Here is a 14,442-nt window from a genome sequence, read left to right on the forward strand (position 1 = left end):
CGGGGACACAGCTGGGCCAGCTGCTCTCCGCGGTGCCACTCACATCAGAGGGCTGCGGGCACCCCAGCCCTTTGTCCGCCTCAGTCCAAGTGTCAGTGTCCCTCGTGGGGGGCTCGCGGCCCCGCTGGGGTCAGCATAGAGACGTGGCAGGGAGGGAAAGCCCTGCTCCGAGCGCCAGGGGCAAAGTCTGCAGGCCGGGGCAGTGACACTCCCCACGTGGGTACTGCAGACGGGCCCTGCGGAACGGGCGGGGGCACAGGGCCTGGAGCCGGGCTGGGGGTCCGGTGCCCGGCCGGGGTGTCTGGGGAGGGTGTCCGGGGCACGCTCGGGGTGTCCGCACGCGTGGAACGCGGCTGGGGGCTCCCGGTGTCTCCGCTGGTTCCCCGGGGCCCGGCGGTGCGGGCGCTGACCGGGCCGAGCTCCCGGTGCGCGGTGACTGCGGGCTGCGGGTGCTCGGGGCCGGGCTCACCTGCACCGCTGCCCGGAAGGACAGCCCCTCCGGGAACTCCCGCCCAGCCCGGAACTCCCGCCCAGCCCGGAACTCCCGCCCATGCCGGAACGCCCGCCCCAGCCGCAATGGCCGCGCTCAAGGCCGGCCCGCCGCCTCCCGCAGCCAGCGCAGCAGCTGCGGTGTGAAGTAGGTGATGATGATGTCGGCCCCTGCGGAGAGACGAGACGCTGGAGCCAGCTCGGGGGACACGGGGGAATAAAGGGGGGGACACCGGGTCGCAGCCTCACCTGCTCGCCGGAAGGCCGTGATCGCCTCCTGCACCGCCGCCTCCAGGCTGAAGGCGCCGGCCTGCGCCCCGTGCCACAGCATGGCGAACTCCCCCGAGACGTGGTACACGGCCAGCGGGTGCGTGGGGTGCTGCGGGAGCGGGTCAGCAACGGGGACAGCCCGTCCCGCCCGCGCTGTCCCCTCCCGGCACGGCCCGCACACAGAGCCCACAGCCACAGCCCTCCCCAGAGCCCTCCCCAGAGCCCTCCCTGCCCCGCAGGAACTCACCCGAGCCTTGACGTCCCTCACGAGGTCCAGGTAGGGCATCCCCGGCTTCACCATCAGCATGTCCGCGCCCTCCCGCACGTCCCGGTCCTGCCACGGCAGCACGGGGCACAAGAACAGGTTGTTTTCCCCAGGAGTTTGCAGCCGGTGGTTGTTGTCCCACGAGGGATGACAGGAGGCTGTGGGCCCCTCGTGGCCAAGGTGGCTGCTGCTCCCGTTGCCATGCACAGGGTGCCTGGGCAGAGCTGATGGCTGCGTGTCCTTGGGTATGACACCCCAAGCCACAGCAGGGCATGGGGACACCAACTGCACAGCTCCTTGGGCACACAGGGACCAGCTCTGACAGGCTGATGGACGTCTTGGTTTTTGGCTTATGAAAGGTGAAGACCCTTGACCATTTTAGCTGGTGTGCCTCCCACCTGCTTTTGACCCTCTTGTCCTCCCCAGGCCCTGCTGGGAGTGATCACCCAGGCCCCCTGAGGGTGTCCCAGCCCACAGCCATAGCCCCACAGCCCCACACTCACCACAGCGCGCATGGCCAGGCCCCGGGCACCCGGGGGCAGCTGGTAACAGCGCCGGTCCCCAAAGGCAGGCTTGGACAGCGCCGCGTCCCTGCAGAGGGGCAGAGGGCAGGGGGTGAGGAACCCCTGCCTCCCACCTCGTACAGCTTCAGAAACACGAGGACAGGCCAAGACAAGTATCTGAGTCACAGAGCCAGGAAAAGGGGGCACTCCTGACCCAGTTCAGCACCCAGAGATTGCTCTGGGAGGTCCTGCAGGCCCAGGCTGGCCCTAGGAGCTGTTTCAACACCCACTGCCCTCCCCATGCCGAGTCTGGGTAAAATTGTGCCAGGCTCTTTTCCAAGGCAGGTTCTTCAGGGGTGCTCTGCCAGAGTCAGGCTGTTCTTGGGGCAAGGTCTAACACCTGACTAAGCTGAGGCTTGGCCCTGCAGTCACCCTTTGGGGCTACACTGACTCCTGTGACTCCCTGACTGCTGGAAGCTGCAGGCAGCTCCCTCTCTGCCTGTCTTGCCACCAGCACCCCGGATGAGCAGGTGAAGGCATGGGACGGAAGATCACCCAGGTGACCTTCCTGCCAGCCAGCCTCTCCTGGGCAAGGTATATTTGTTTCCTTTTGCATGGAGACATAGGAGGAGGGTGCTACAAAGTGACCAGTATGGCCCTAGCTGCAGCCCAGGCTCTGGCCAAGCCCCTTTCCCAACTCCCTGGGAATGCACTCCCAGCCAGTCTGGCAGAGAGACAGACCCACCTGAAGGGGCCATAGAAGCACGAAGCAAACTTGGCGCTGTAGCTCATCACTGAGACCTGCAGAGCAGAGAGAGGCTGTGAGGCTCAGGGCGACATCCCAGTGCTGGGACAGCAAAGGTTCCTTCCCATGGCTGCTTTATCCTCTCCCTGCCAGAGGTCTGGCACCTCACCATGCCAGGCCCAGCCAAGGACATTCCCTTCCCGTGTGTGCCAGGGCAGGGGAATGCCCGTGGCACCAAGTTGGGAGTTTGCCCCTCCTGCCACTTGCTGCTGTGCTGCAGCCCCCCATGGATGAGGCTCCTGCCTGTGGCACACACAGGTCCCTGGCTCACCTTGTTGCCCAGGTCGTTGGAGATCAGTGCTTGCTTCATGGCAGCGATGCGCCCATCCATCATGTCCGAGGGGGCCACGATGTGGCAGCCTGCAGGGACAGACAGGATGGGGATGCTGGGAAGCACCTGAAGCTTTGACACTGCCAGGAACAGCATGGGGAGGGCAGGGGAGCACTCCCAGTTGGAGCCAGGCCCAGTCTGCTTTTGGGTCTGCTCCAAGCGAGAGAGGGGCAGCTCTGGGAGAGCCAAACTGGGGTGGCACTGCCTGGGGCTCCCCACCTGCTTTGGCATAAGCCAGTGCCACCTCTGCCAGCCGCTGGCAGCTGAGCTCGTTCTGGATGGTGCCATCTTCACGCAGGATGCCTGGGAGACAAACCTGGGGTTACACAGGGGAGGGACAGCAGGTGCCTTGGTCCCCAGGGGGGAGTGTGGCTCTGGGGACAAGCTGTGGAGATGCTCAGAGCAGCAGTGGGGAACTTGGATGTGTTAAGGGAGGTGGATAAGGACCCTCCAGGGACTAGACACAACATGTGGGTGCTCCAGGGAAAGGAAGGCAGAGATGGGGGACATGGAGGGGTGCTCAGACTCAGGTGACCTGAGGGAGGGTCTTAACCACCTGTGCCTCCCACCCTGTGGTCAAAAACCCGGGAGAAGTCTCTCAAGATCAAGTGCACCAGTACAGGGAAGCCAGGTCTTGGAGCAGGAGCTGGCCAGACCCCACCAGCACATGGAACCCCTGAGCAGAAAATGGCAAATCCCAGAGACTCCAGAGGCAGGGAAAGGGCTGGAGCCCAGCCCAGTCCCATGGGTTGTGCTCACCGCAGTGCCCGTGTGAGGTGTAAGGGCACAGGCAGACATCACAGGCAATCAGCAGCTCCGGGAAGGTGGCACGGATCTTCCTGATGGCCTGGATGGCAGGGGTGCCCTCGGCATCAGCAGCAGAGCCTCTCTCATCCTGGGAGGACAGAAACACCTCAGCATGCACAGCTGACATGTCCCATCAGCTCATCCATGCCAGCAGCTCTGCCCAGGAAGTATTTCCTGAACTGTGGGAGCCTGTAAGGCTGGAGAGTGTGACCCCACTGAGGGAAAGGGGAGATGGAGAAGCTGTCTCTGGGCAGTGAGGGCAGGTTTTGGAGCCACTTGCAGAGCTCTGGGGGCTTTTTGGGTGTTACTGCAATGTCACATCCCCACCTGCTGTGCCGAGTGGGCTGTAAGCACAGCCAGAGACCCTGAACTGCTCCTGTTTGATCAGGAGAGCTCCCCCAGCCCCACACTGCTCTGACAGCCCTGTGGCTACCCCAGCACCGCCCCCCCCACATGCACTGACCTTGTGGACCTTGCTGGGCACCCCAAAGATGAGCACACACTTGAGGCCATCTTCAACGAGAGGCCGCAGCATCCCCTCCAGCTTGTTCACTCCATACCTGAGCAGGGCAGAGGGAAGGAGCTGCCAGGCACCCAGACCTGCTCCATGGGGAGAGCTGGCCTGGGACTGGGAAGGTGCTCTGCGAGCAATCCAGCATCACCAAGCAGTAGCTGGAGGTGCAGGGGAGGTGTTGCCTGGACACTGGGAGGAACAATCTGAGCCCTTATCTGGGGCTGCAGGAGCGTTATCTGCCCGCCATGGACACTGCTCTGGAAGGATGGGCATAGCCTGCCCTTGGATCCCTTATCTTGGTGTCCCTGCTGTACATCCAGCCCACTTTCCCATCAGAGCACCCCTGCTCACAGCCCTGCTGACATGGCAGCAGATGAAGACAGCAGCTGCCAGTGCAGTGGGATCCAATGAAGGACCAGATCTCACATCCCTGCACAGGTTTTCCAGCTGCTCCTGGAAACCCTGTTCACTTGGAGCTTCCCTGTGTGCCCAGCCCACACAACTTGGGAGTGCTCTGGCACAGAGCCAGACCCTGCTGCTGTCCCTCCCAGTAATGGTGCTTTTCCCACATATCTTCGTGATTCTCTCCACTCCCTTAGTAGATGAACCTTCCCACTTTGCCTGACGCTGGGGATCTCCAAAGCAGGAACCAAAGGGTTGGAAACATACCCTCTGGCTCATGCTCAAGGCATAAATCAACCCTTCTGGGACACAGGGCACAGCAGTGACCAGGGGCCTGGATTCTTACCTGGCTTGTCCAGGAAGGCTGGGAATTGGCTCCACGGCATCAGGGCTGTCCCTGTGGGAGGTGGATGGGACAGAGATGTGAGGACTCGGTGTGAGAAGGAAGCCTCCATCCCAGACTTATCCACAGGGACTCTGAACCTATTTAGGAGCTCAGGGGGCTGCAGGGATGGACCCAGCCAGTCACCCTGAGCCAGGTCCATCCCTGACCCAGAGAGCCAGGGCTCACTCACGTGACAAAAATGGGGTAGATGAGGTTGGAGGCATCAAAGGTGGTGGCTGTGCACTGCCAGGAGCGCAGCACGGGGTGGAAGTAGCCACTGTGGAGAACTGAGTCTGCCTGCATGGTGGGCTCTGCTGGAGTCAGGGAAGGAGACTCTGAAACACCAAAAGAAACCAGCAGGGGCCTGGTGAACTGCTGCTCCTGGCACACGTGAGGAGGGGGCTGGGATCCAGGCAGCCACTGCAGGATTGCCCCTGTCCCATGCCAGGCACTTGAGCTGCAGCCCAGGCAGCTCCATCCCGCCTATCCCGGGCACACTGGGGTGCTGCAGAATCCTCACCAGCAGTCACAGCACAGGGGGGACATTAATAGGGACATCAGTGACTCCTCCCTGCAAAACCCCCCCAGTTCTGTGTATGAGACCCCCCATTTCCAGCCACTGATAACCTCTCACAGCAGAACCATGTTCACCCTCTGCAGGCTCCTCTGCCTGAGCCCTGAGAGGGTCATTCTTCATTCATTTGACTTTTCCTTAGTGCTGAGAAACTGTGACACAGCTTTTGTATGCAGAGGATACAGTGCTGCTCCGTGTGATCTTTAAGGTCCCTTCCAACCCAAACCATTCCATCATTCTGTGTAGCACAACATATTTCTGAGGTGTTCTGAGGTGTTCACCCAAGTGTGAAGGTGCAGTTATGGAAGAAGGGGCACTGGAAGAGTGAGGCACAGGATCTTCCTGAGGACACCAGGGCTCTAAACCCATCACACAACTCTCTCACAGTTACACAACTCCAGTGGCCATTTCCTGCTGGATAAAGAAACCCAGGGAGTTGGGCAAAACTGATTTCAGAGACAACAAATTAATCCACACACACAGTCAATCATTCTCTATCTCATTGCTGAAACTTCTTCTGGAACAATGTTTTGAAGTTCTCTAGCAGATCTAGCAATAATTCTGTGATGAAGCCATTAAGAATTAAATTTCCATTAGGACTCAATTCCCACCACCATGTTGCTGGTGGATGTGACGGAAGGGGCCGTGGGAAGTGAGCTCTCCTGGGACGAGGTGTTTGGCTGCAGTGCAGAGGGAACAGCTGCACAACCCCAACAAGAGACTGTGAGAGCAGCTCCAAGGACTTCTGCTGGCTGCTCACACAGGGCCACATCCCCCAAACACCCTGTGCAGAGCAGCCAGGGTGCCCTGTGTCACAAAGCAGAGTTCCTGCTGGAAAGCATGGATTTTTGGGAACAGGAGCCTGAAGGAGGTGTGAAGGAGCAGAGCTGAGATGGGATCCTGAGAGAGCAGGCAGATTCCTGTGAGCATCCTGGGCAGGGCAGGGCTTCCCTAGGGAGATGGAGCAGCAGGAGGGTGGGACCCATCGCAGGGGAGCAGCGCTGTGGTCCCTGGTCCCATCCCAGGAGGAATTCCCCAGGCAATAAACCTCCCTGACCCCCAGCCTGCATCCGACTCTCTCCAGAGAACAGGCACAGCTCACAGCATCCTAGCACAGAATCCAGTGGACAAAGCTCTACACCAACACCTCTGACACCAGCCAGTAACAGAGCTGGGCAGGAGATGGCTCAGTTCTTCTGTAAAACCTTTAATTTGAGGGGTTTCACCTATTTCACACACTCAAGAACCTTAAGATATTCTAATATGGAGTCAAACTCTGTCTGTCAGAGCACCCCAGTGCACAGGATACTTGGAGCAAAGGGGAATTGTGTTCAGGGCTGGAACTGAGCCTCTGATGCTCCAAGGAATCACTTCTGCTTGGGGATGGAGAAAGCCTTCTCTTGGTTAGAGGCTTCCATGTACAAAAACCCTGAATAAAAACATCAGGTGGAACTCGTGGGGGATGCAGACCAGCTGACGGGCACGCTGGCAGCGTCATGGCATCCCTTGGCAAGTCATTTTTAGCCCTTGGAAAGCTGCCGCCCCAGTCCTTACTCCAGGGAAGGGGACAGCCCTCGGGTGAACCGGAGTTGGCAGCTCCAGCAGGCGCCTGGCTCCAGGCAGGGCTGCAGGCAATGGCAAACAAAGGGCTCAGTGAACAAAACCCACCTCGAGAATCCAAAAAATGCTTTAAACAGTTAATCCCACCAGAGAGAGGGGAGGGGGCCGGGTGGGACCAGAGGCACCTGACTGCATGAGACAGATAGAGGCCACAGCTCCAGCAAATGTGCTCTGGAGCAAGGAGGAGTGGGATTGCAGTGCCGAGATAAGAGCGGGACGGGTGGGTCCCAGGCTGCTGGGGCAGGGCCTCCTTCCCAGCCCCACGTCCAGGACAAGCTGCTGCCCACGCAGGGCACCCGGTGCGACGAGGGCACTGGGGTGGCACAGCCACAGGGACATCGGGGAAGGAGGGCAGGGACGCGGAGCAAGGGCTGCAAGAGTGTGAAGTCAGGGGACATTGCGCCACTCGCTGTGCCCTGGGCTGGGGCAGTTCCCCCCGAGATCCCTCAGGGCTCCCGGCAGAGCAAATTAACCTTTCTCCAACCTCCAAGGCCCAAACCTGTCTCTACAGCTCTTTGCTCCGTGCACACCGGTTCAAGGCCAGCTCGGCAGCAGAGCGGCTTCACCTTTGCTCCTCTGCACTGGGATCAGTCCACAGCCGCAGCACCGAACCCACAGCTGCGCCCAGCCCGTGCCCGCGGCAGTGCCCGGGTGCCTCGGTGCTCTCGAGGGACGAGAAGCGACATCCCAACGGGAGAGCCCGGCACGAACGGGACAAACTCCGAGGACGGGCTGGAGCCAAACCCGACGCTGCTCCGGCTCCCGACAGCCCCCCTGGGCTGGGAGAGTTGCTCCCTGCTGAGATGAGACCGGAGGAAGATGCGTCTCACCGTTTTAGGACCCAGGATCTCACGTGGCCTTAGCCTTCGTCACACAACTATTTAGTTAAATCCCAGGGACAAGCAGGCTCCCAAAATCCCAGGATGGACTGGGGTGTTCTAGGAAAGTGGAGCGCCCCAGGGAGACAACGGAGCTGTGGGTTAATTAACAGCTACTAACCAAGGCCAAGCTATTACAGGGTTAATTAAGAGCTACCTAGGAAGGTCAAGCTGTTAGGGCAGGTTTCCTGCTCCGGGATGGACACGGGGATGCGCAGGGGTCTGGAATTACACCCGAGGACAAGCGGGAGCTCAGGACCGACGCCAGCTCGCAGCATCACACGCTGCTCGGTGCTTCCCCCGCCGTTGCCACGGTTACCGAGCGAAAACCGAGCAAAACTGAGTAAAACCTGGGTTGTCCTTGCTGCGTTACCGGGGCTGCCCTTCCTGCCCGCACCCGAGCGCGGCCGGGCCCCGTCCCTGCAGTCACTCCCAGCAGCCCTGCAAGGGGCTGGGGTCGGCGACTGGGGGCGGAGAAGGGGCGGACGGCCAAGCCCCAGCTGCGGTTCCCGCTCCCAGCCCCGTTCCCATTCCCGGTCCCCGTCCCGCTCCCGGCACTCACCGATGGCCGCGTCCGCTGCGGCCGTGCGACAGTGTCCTCGCGGTTTGCATAGCCACGCCCCTAATTAGCATATCCCCGCCCCACGAAGGTGCTGGCGGGAAGTCTCGCGCGGCGGAGCGCGGGAAAGGCGCTGGGGCGGCGCGGCGGGGTGGGGGCGATGGGAGCGGGGATTTGGGGTGTGCAGCAGGAATAGGGGTGCGGGGGGAATGGAACAAGGCTTTGCGGTGCTCTGGGGGGCAGGAGGCAGGCTTTGGGTGCTGGGGGCCAAGCAATCTAGTTTTGGTGTGCTGTGGGGGCACCTGAAACTAGGTTTGGGGGTGCTGCAGGGGGACTCAGCCAGATTTTGGGGTTCTGGGGTGTTGGGAAGGCCAGAAGGTAGGTTTTGGGGTTCGGGGGGACTGGAGCAGGGCTTTGCAAAAATGCAGTGCAATTTTGGGGTGCTGCAGGGCCCAAAGCCTGGTTTTGTAGTGATGGGGGACGCATAGAGCATGGCTTTGGAGTGCTGAGGGGGGCGTGGAGCAGGATGTTGGGGTGCTGGGGTTCCATGCAGTCCAGTTTTAGGGTGCTGTGGGCAGGCCTGGAGTTAGGTTTAGGGGTTATGGAGGGACTGTAGCAGGGCATTGGGGTGCTGTGATGGTCAGAAAGCAGGGTTTGGGGTGCTGTGGGAGTAGGGAGCATGCCTGGGAGGCTGTGTTGGTGTGGAGCAGGGATTTGGGGTGCTGGGGATCTGCCAGGCCCAGGGTGGCTGGAGCCCCACTGCAGGCCCAGCACCACATGCCACTGCCTTGGTCTCCCAGAGCACGGGAGCTGTTTGGATCAGATTTAGTGCAGGACTTTGTGCAGCTCCCACACCAAAGCAGCATTCCCTGGCCTGCTGCAGTACAGAAATCCTGGATCCAGATCCTGGATCTTTGCCCCCAGCCTAGAGCCTCTCCCTGGAGCAAGGGTGAGCTGAAGGTTCCTTCCGCCAGCAAACATCAGCACCCCAACCTCACCTCCAAGACCTGGAAATCCCCTCTTTCTCTCCAGTCTCCACAATTCCCTCCCTCCTCACACAGAAGCCAGGCTGCAGCAGCCTTCATCCTCCCCTCATCCTCCTCCACTGTCAGCTGCTCCAGAAACCATTTCCCAGAGCGTTTGCTCCTGCCTTGGCTGCATGCTCCCATCCCACTTATGCAACCACAACCAGCTCATTTTATAACTGGCCGAAATACGAGACTCCATTTCTGTAAAAAAAATGTGGCTTTTATTTAGATCTTGTTCCCTTCCGGAATACGCACCCCAGATATGTGCTGAAGAGAAAAAAAAAAAAAGGAAAAAGAGCTGGAAGGTGGGTGTTTATCAGAGGTGCCGAGGACATCATCAGCTCAGGATTTTCATGTCCTGACTAAATGCCAGGAGAAACTAGACAGCAGAAAATCTGTGTTGGTTCAGTTCTTTTCAGGAGCTGGGCTTGTGTGCGTGTGAAAATCCAGTGTGCCAGAAAAGCAGGAAGGCAGGGTGGCTCCTGTGGGTAGCTCTGTGACCATTTTTTAGGATTCCTTACAGGTGCTATTTTAAAACTGCACATCATCAAAACCTGGAGGTTTTAAATGCACCTAAAACTTTCCGATGGAGAAAGGCACCAGAACTAACAGTTCAAGTGGAAAAGTACAAACCTACATGAGCACAAGGCTTACCAACAGCTTCCTTCAACCCTTCTTTCTTGCAGGAGCCTTTTTCTGAAACCACGTGGGCCTCCTGGGTGGGCATGTTCTGTCCCTGCTGCCCTCCCAGAGCCACCCATGTCCCTGGAATGACCAGCAAAGGCTACAGAGGGACCTTGGATGAAATTAGCTCATTCCAACTGGGAAAAGGGGAAAAAACAACCACCACGATTCACCACTCTGTTTTACCACATCTGAGCTTTCTGCAGGAGCTGCTGCTGTAGGGACAGGTGAGACCACCAGACCCCAGTGCCACCACTGACCTGCCACCACCCCAGCACTGCACTAAGCTACTTGTTTTCAGCCCCTTCATTTTAGCCCCTTATTGTGCTTCAGATTTTAAATCAATCTCCTCTGTCTCTCAGGGCTTTCTGAGACACTTGTGTTCAGTTTACCCTGCTGGCACCGTGAGTTGTTCGGATTTGGGTTAGTTTGGGTGAGTCAGTGAGTGAACTCATGGTCCCTGTACAGCCATCCTGTGCTGCTGCTCAGGCTGCAGGACACAGTGTCACTGTCACAGTACAGCAGGGAGAGAAGGCACAGCCAGGATGCAAGGGAACAAAGGGAAAAAAATAAGTCACTTGGATCAAGAGCTTCCATGTCCAGCTTCCAGGCCTCCTGACATCATCATCTATGTTCTACACTCCAGAAGTGATCTCTTAATGATCTACTGGATTCAGCCTCTGATATTCGAGAGTCTCTCATGCTCTTCTGGCCAGTTTCTGCAGCAAGCACCCACCAGTTCTTTCTTCCTCTCTTTCAGAGCCAGCCCAGCATCAAAAGCCCAGTTAGTGCCTGCCCAGAGCCTGGAAAGGGCCAAAGCCCCCCAAGCACGGGGAGGAGCCACCCTGCCATGGGAAAAGCTTCAGCACAAGTCCTTTATGTACAAATTCAAGGCCAAAAGGGACAGACCACAGAGGGGCAGTACAAAGCTCTGCTGGAAACATAAGGGGACACAGCAAGGTTGATTTACAGCCTTTATATCCCTCTGAACACCCCCCCAGCCCCTGCCCACAAGTGAGCTTAGTTGTCCACCTCTTCCTCATCGTTTTGTTCTTCCTCCTCCATTCTGTCATCATCGTCATCATTGTCCTCCTCTCGGCTTTTATCTTGCTCCTCTGAGTCTGCCTTCTTGTCTTTATCTTTCCTGGCTTCTTTCTTTCCTTTCTGCTCACGCCTGTAAACTGGAGGAGAGGGAACAGTGAGGGGTCGGAGCTGGCACGGACAGGTCAGTGGCTGAGGTCCAACATCCACTTGCTCTCCCGGCTTTCGAGGGGAGCAGGGAACTCAGAGCACAACTCACCCTACGAGCTGAGCTGTGCTGAGCAGCTCCATAGGAAATCAGGTTAAATTTCAGCAGAAAAATGCTGAAAAGGACGCAGGAGTTCACATTTACAGGCAGCACCTACGGCTTTCCTTAGATAAACATAATAGGGGAGTGAGAGCAGATGAGACTTTCTCAATCCTCATCAGTTGTGCAATAATGTTATCCCAGTCCCGTTAAGGTGCACATTAGTTATTCCCCAGGCAAACTGCAGTGTAGGATGCTGGGCAAAGAGAAGAGAAACAAGACAGGCAAGTAAGTGTTGCTTGTCCAGCGTTTGAGGAAAACAGGACTCAGTGCTACTCAGACTCCCCTGACACCCACGGAGCACAGTACCTTCCAGGGACTCCTTCAGAGGGGCCACGAATCTCTGGAACTCCATCTCCTCCATGGCAGAGAGCACATCCCCAGCATTCAGGGTTTTCCTCTTCCCCTTCATGGCAAAGTTATTTGCACTATGCAAAACCAAAGAGCAAAAGAGAGGTAATTAGGAACTGTTATAATTTCCATCTTGTTTACTGAAGTCACAAGCAACTTAACAAAGCCATCTCCTAAAGACCCAGGGTTTTTATATCACTTACTAATGGAGGTTTGACACACTTTTTTGTTTACACAGGCTGTTTGTGCTTTCCCACAGTGTTAGTTTCTGGTTGCACAGACCTTTTTCTACAAGCAGGGGAAGGAGAAAGCCTGAACCTTGGCTGACAGTTCCACACAGCCCTGGAAGCATTGACACTAGAGAAACAACTCCCTGCACAGAATATGCTGAGCCACCCCAAAAATATGACTGTGTCCTCTGAGGCAGCTCTTGCCCTCACACAGCTTTGTGATGAGGAACCTGAAAAGTGAGCCAAGTGCTCCTGCCTTTGCCAGGAAGGCTGTGAAGCCACATTCCAAGGCTAATGCCAGTTTGAGAGCCCTCTTTTTGGGTCATGTCTGTGTCCAGAGCCCAACTACCTTCCCATGAGCTGCTCTGGGCAATCCAAACCCACCTGCTGCAGCTTGGCAGACAGGACTGTGCTGCAGACTGGTTTATTTATATAAACAGACAGCACAGAAACAAACACTGAGTCCCCAGGCCAGCAGAGAGGTGAATTATCAATCAACTGCCCCAGTGACTGTTCATCAAAGCCTTACCATGATGTTGCATACAGCACAAACACACTCGCTGCTCGGGAGATCGCACTCCGGGCTTCTTTGGAAATATTGACTCCATCAGGAAGCTGAAAAACAAATTCAACTTTTATCAGCAGCTGCTAAAAATGACTTAAAACTCACGTAATTCACGTGCCAGTTCGTGAAGAGGGCCCAGAAGAACTGGGAACTGCTCTGGGGTGCTGTCACAGGAGCTCTGATCCCAGCTGGAAGCCAAGTGCAGTAGGAATGTGTCCGTCAAAGGCACCGAGCTGAGCAGAAGCCCAGTGACTCTGGGGTCTGGCCACTGTCCCCAGGTAACTCCTCCTGTCACTACCCAGCTCCTGGCACCCCTGCCAGATCCAGATCCACTCAGCAACACCTCGCAGCTCCTGACCAAACGTACTGAATTAACCACTGGGAATTCTGGATTTTTATAAGGACACGGACTTCTGTGTTGAGTTTTTGGGGGCCCTGATTGTGACAGTGCCGCTGCGGGAGCTGCACTGTGGAGCATCCCTGGGGACACTGCTGGAGCGCTGCAGCCGCGGTGCCGAGGGGGACAGCGGCACGACAGAGCCGCGCTGGGCGGACACAGCACGGGCCGGGGCCTCCCGGGGCCGAGATCTCCCGGGCCGGGGTCTCAAGGGCCGGGGTCTGCCGGGTCGGAGCCTGCAGAGCCCCGCAGCGCTGGGCCGCGGGCCCGGCACCCACCGCCTCCTTGATGATGCGGGTGATGACGGCGTTGGGCAGGTTCAGGTCCTCCGGTCTCTCCGCCATCCTGGGCCTCCTGCAAGGCAAACGCGGCGTCAGGGGCGCGGGGATAGGGCAGATCCCGGTGGGACAGAGGGGTCCCGGTGGGATCCCGGGGCACACGGCGATCCCGGCCCGGCCCGGCCGTACCCAGCCCGCGCTCCGCCGCGCCCCGCCCGCTCCCGGCGCGCACCGCGGCTCCGCCGGCGGCGGGAAATGGCGGCGTGAGGGAGCGGGAGCGGGAGAGGAGGGACAGGAGCAGAAGGAAGAGGAAAAAGAACACAAGGACAAGGAGAAGAAGAGGGAGAGGCAGGGCTAGGGCTCAGGGCACGGCTAGGGACAGGTGTGGCTGTAGGTGCAGGTGCAGGGCAGTGGCAGTGTCGGTCAGGGTCGGCTGTCGGTGTGCTCACCGCGGGCACTGCGGGTTCCTGGGCCTGAGGGGCTGAGGGGCTGTGAGCAGAGCGAGGGCAGGGGGAGAGCCTGGGAGGAACTGTGAGAGCCCGAGGGGAGAGGGGCAGTACATTGGAGTGTCACCGGAATCCTCTGAAACCCTCGGGATAAATAAAACTCCCTGTAACCCTGTTTTACAGTTAGCGAGTAAGGCCAAGAGGGGTGTGGGTTACAGATTCTGGCTCCACACCGACGCAGACACAATGCTTTTTCATTTATTTATACATTTTTAGCAAACAACGTTCACTGGTTCTAAGTTACATAATTACTTTATTTAGTATTCTATCCTGTATTGGTTATTAATTTCTCTCTCTTCATGCTAATCTGGTCCACATTTTTTGTTACTTTTATCTTTTTCTCAGTCGGGGAACCTCCAGCTTTCCAGGCTTTGATCTCATCTGTATTTTCTGGTTAGTCCAACGCCCTTGAAGGGTTGTAAATTTAAGATCCCAGATGTCCAGCCTTCAACTCCCTTTGGCTTTGTTTACTGAAGCTTGGCAGGGTTAGTTTTAGCAAACTTGAGGTTTTGGTTATTTAATGATCAAAGTAATTACAAGAGCCTCTGAAGAAACTTAACTAGTGCTGGCTAAAAGTGGGCCTGCAATTAATGAAAACAATTAGTTAGGAAAGTTACATAATTTTCAACAGGAAATAATAGCTGCTTTCCCCC

General features: G+C 57.7%; 2 protein-coding genes across 4 annotated transcripts; both read right to left on the reverse strand.

Moving 5' to 3' along the window:
* Nucleotides 1–384: 384 nt before the first annotated feature.
* On the reverse strand, nt 385–8,484 carry ALAD (aminolevulinate dehydratase). Of its 2 annotated transcripts, none has more exons than XR_014855409.1 (13): nt 8,406–8,484; nt 4,962–5,106; nt 4,733–4,783; nt 3,934–4,030; nt 3,423–3,558; nt 2,883–2,966; nt 2,604–2,692; nt 2,273–2,328; nt 1,528–1,615; nt 1,007–1,093; nt 739–868; nt 535–660; nt 385–498 (listed from the first exon to the last, which is right to left on the reverse strand). XR_014855409.1 is itself a non-coding variant. In XM_085076450.1 (13 exons), the coding sequence occupies exons 2-12, from the start codon at nt 5,072–5,074 to the stop codon at nt 587–589; spliced, it is 1,005 nt and encodes a 334-aa protein (XP_084932576.1). In that variant the 5' UTR covers nt 5,075–5,106; nt 8,406–8,484; the 3' UTR covers nt 440–505; nt 543–586. The 2 variants fall into 2 exon arrangements, 1 of the variants encoding a protein (XP_084932576.1); XM_085076450.1 differs by having other exon boundaries at nt 440–505; nt 543–660.
* A 1,144-nt stretch (nt 8,485–9,628) lies between these two features.
* On the reverse strand, nt 9,629–13,556 carry POLE3 (DNA polymerase epsilon 3, accessory subunit). 2 transcript variants are annotated; one of them, XM_085076457.1, is made up of 5 exons: nt 13,473–13,556; nt 13,284–13,359; nt 12,573–12,658; nt 11,772–11,890; nt 9,629–11,295 (listed from the first exon to the last, which is right to left on the reverse strand). In XM_085076457.1, the coding sequence occupies exons 2-5, from the start codon at nt 13,347–13,349 to the stop codon at nt 11,135–11,137; spliced, it is 432 nt and encodes a 143-aa protein (XP_084932583.1). In that variant the 5' UTR covers nt 13,350–13,359; nt 13,473–13,556; the 3' UTR covers nt 9,629–11,134. The 2 variants fall into 2 exon arrangements, with proteins under 2 accessions (XP_084932583.1, XP_084932584.1); XM_085076458.1 differs by having other exon boundaries at nt 13,284–13,350; nt 13,473–13,540.
* Between the last annotated feature and the right edge of the window lie 886 nt (nt 13,557–14,442).

Source organism: Lichenostomus cassidix, chromosome 17 (assembly GCF_008360975.1).
Source record: "Lichenostomus cassidix isolate B80296 chromosome 17, HeHo_3.0, whole genome shotgun sequence".
NCBI classification, from domain to species: domain Eukaryota; kingdom Metazoa; phylum Chordata; class Aves; order Passeriformes; family Meliphagidae; genus Lichenostomus; species Lichenostomus cassidix.

Excerpts from the sequence above, each read along its gene's own strand:
- ALAD (XM_085076450.1), bottom strand. The coding sequence starts at position 5,074 with ATGCAGGCAGACTCAGTTCTCCACAGTGGCTACTTCCACCCCGTGCTG. Across the intron at positions 2,693-2,882 it reads ACTGGCTTATGCCAAAGCAG|GCTGCCACATCGTGGCCCCC; the intron begins GTGGGGAGCCCC and ends CTGTCCCTGCAG. Across the intron at positions 869-1,006 it reads TGAGGGACGTCAAGGCTCGG|CACCCCACGCACCCGCTGGC; the intron begins GTGAGTTCCTGC and ends CCGCTCCCGCAG.
- POLE3 (XM_085076457.1), bottom strand. The coding sequence starts at position 13,349 with ATGGCGGAGAGACCGGAGGACCTGAACCTGCCCAACGCCGTCATCACC. Across the intron at positions 11,891-12,572 it reads GTGCTGTATGCAACATCATG|TGCAAATAACTTTGCCATGA; the intron begins GTAAGGCTTTGA and ends GGTTTTGCATAG. Across the intron at positions 11,296-11,771 it reads TCTGAAGGAGTCCCTGGAAG|TTTACAGGCGTGAGCAGAAA; the intron begins GTACTGTGCTCC and ends CCTCTCCTCCAG.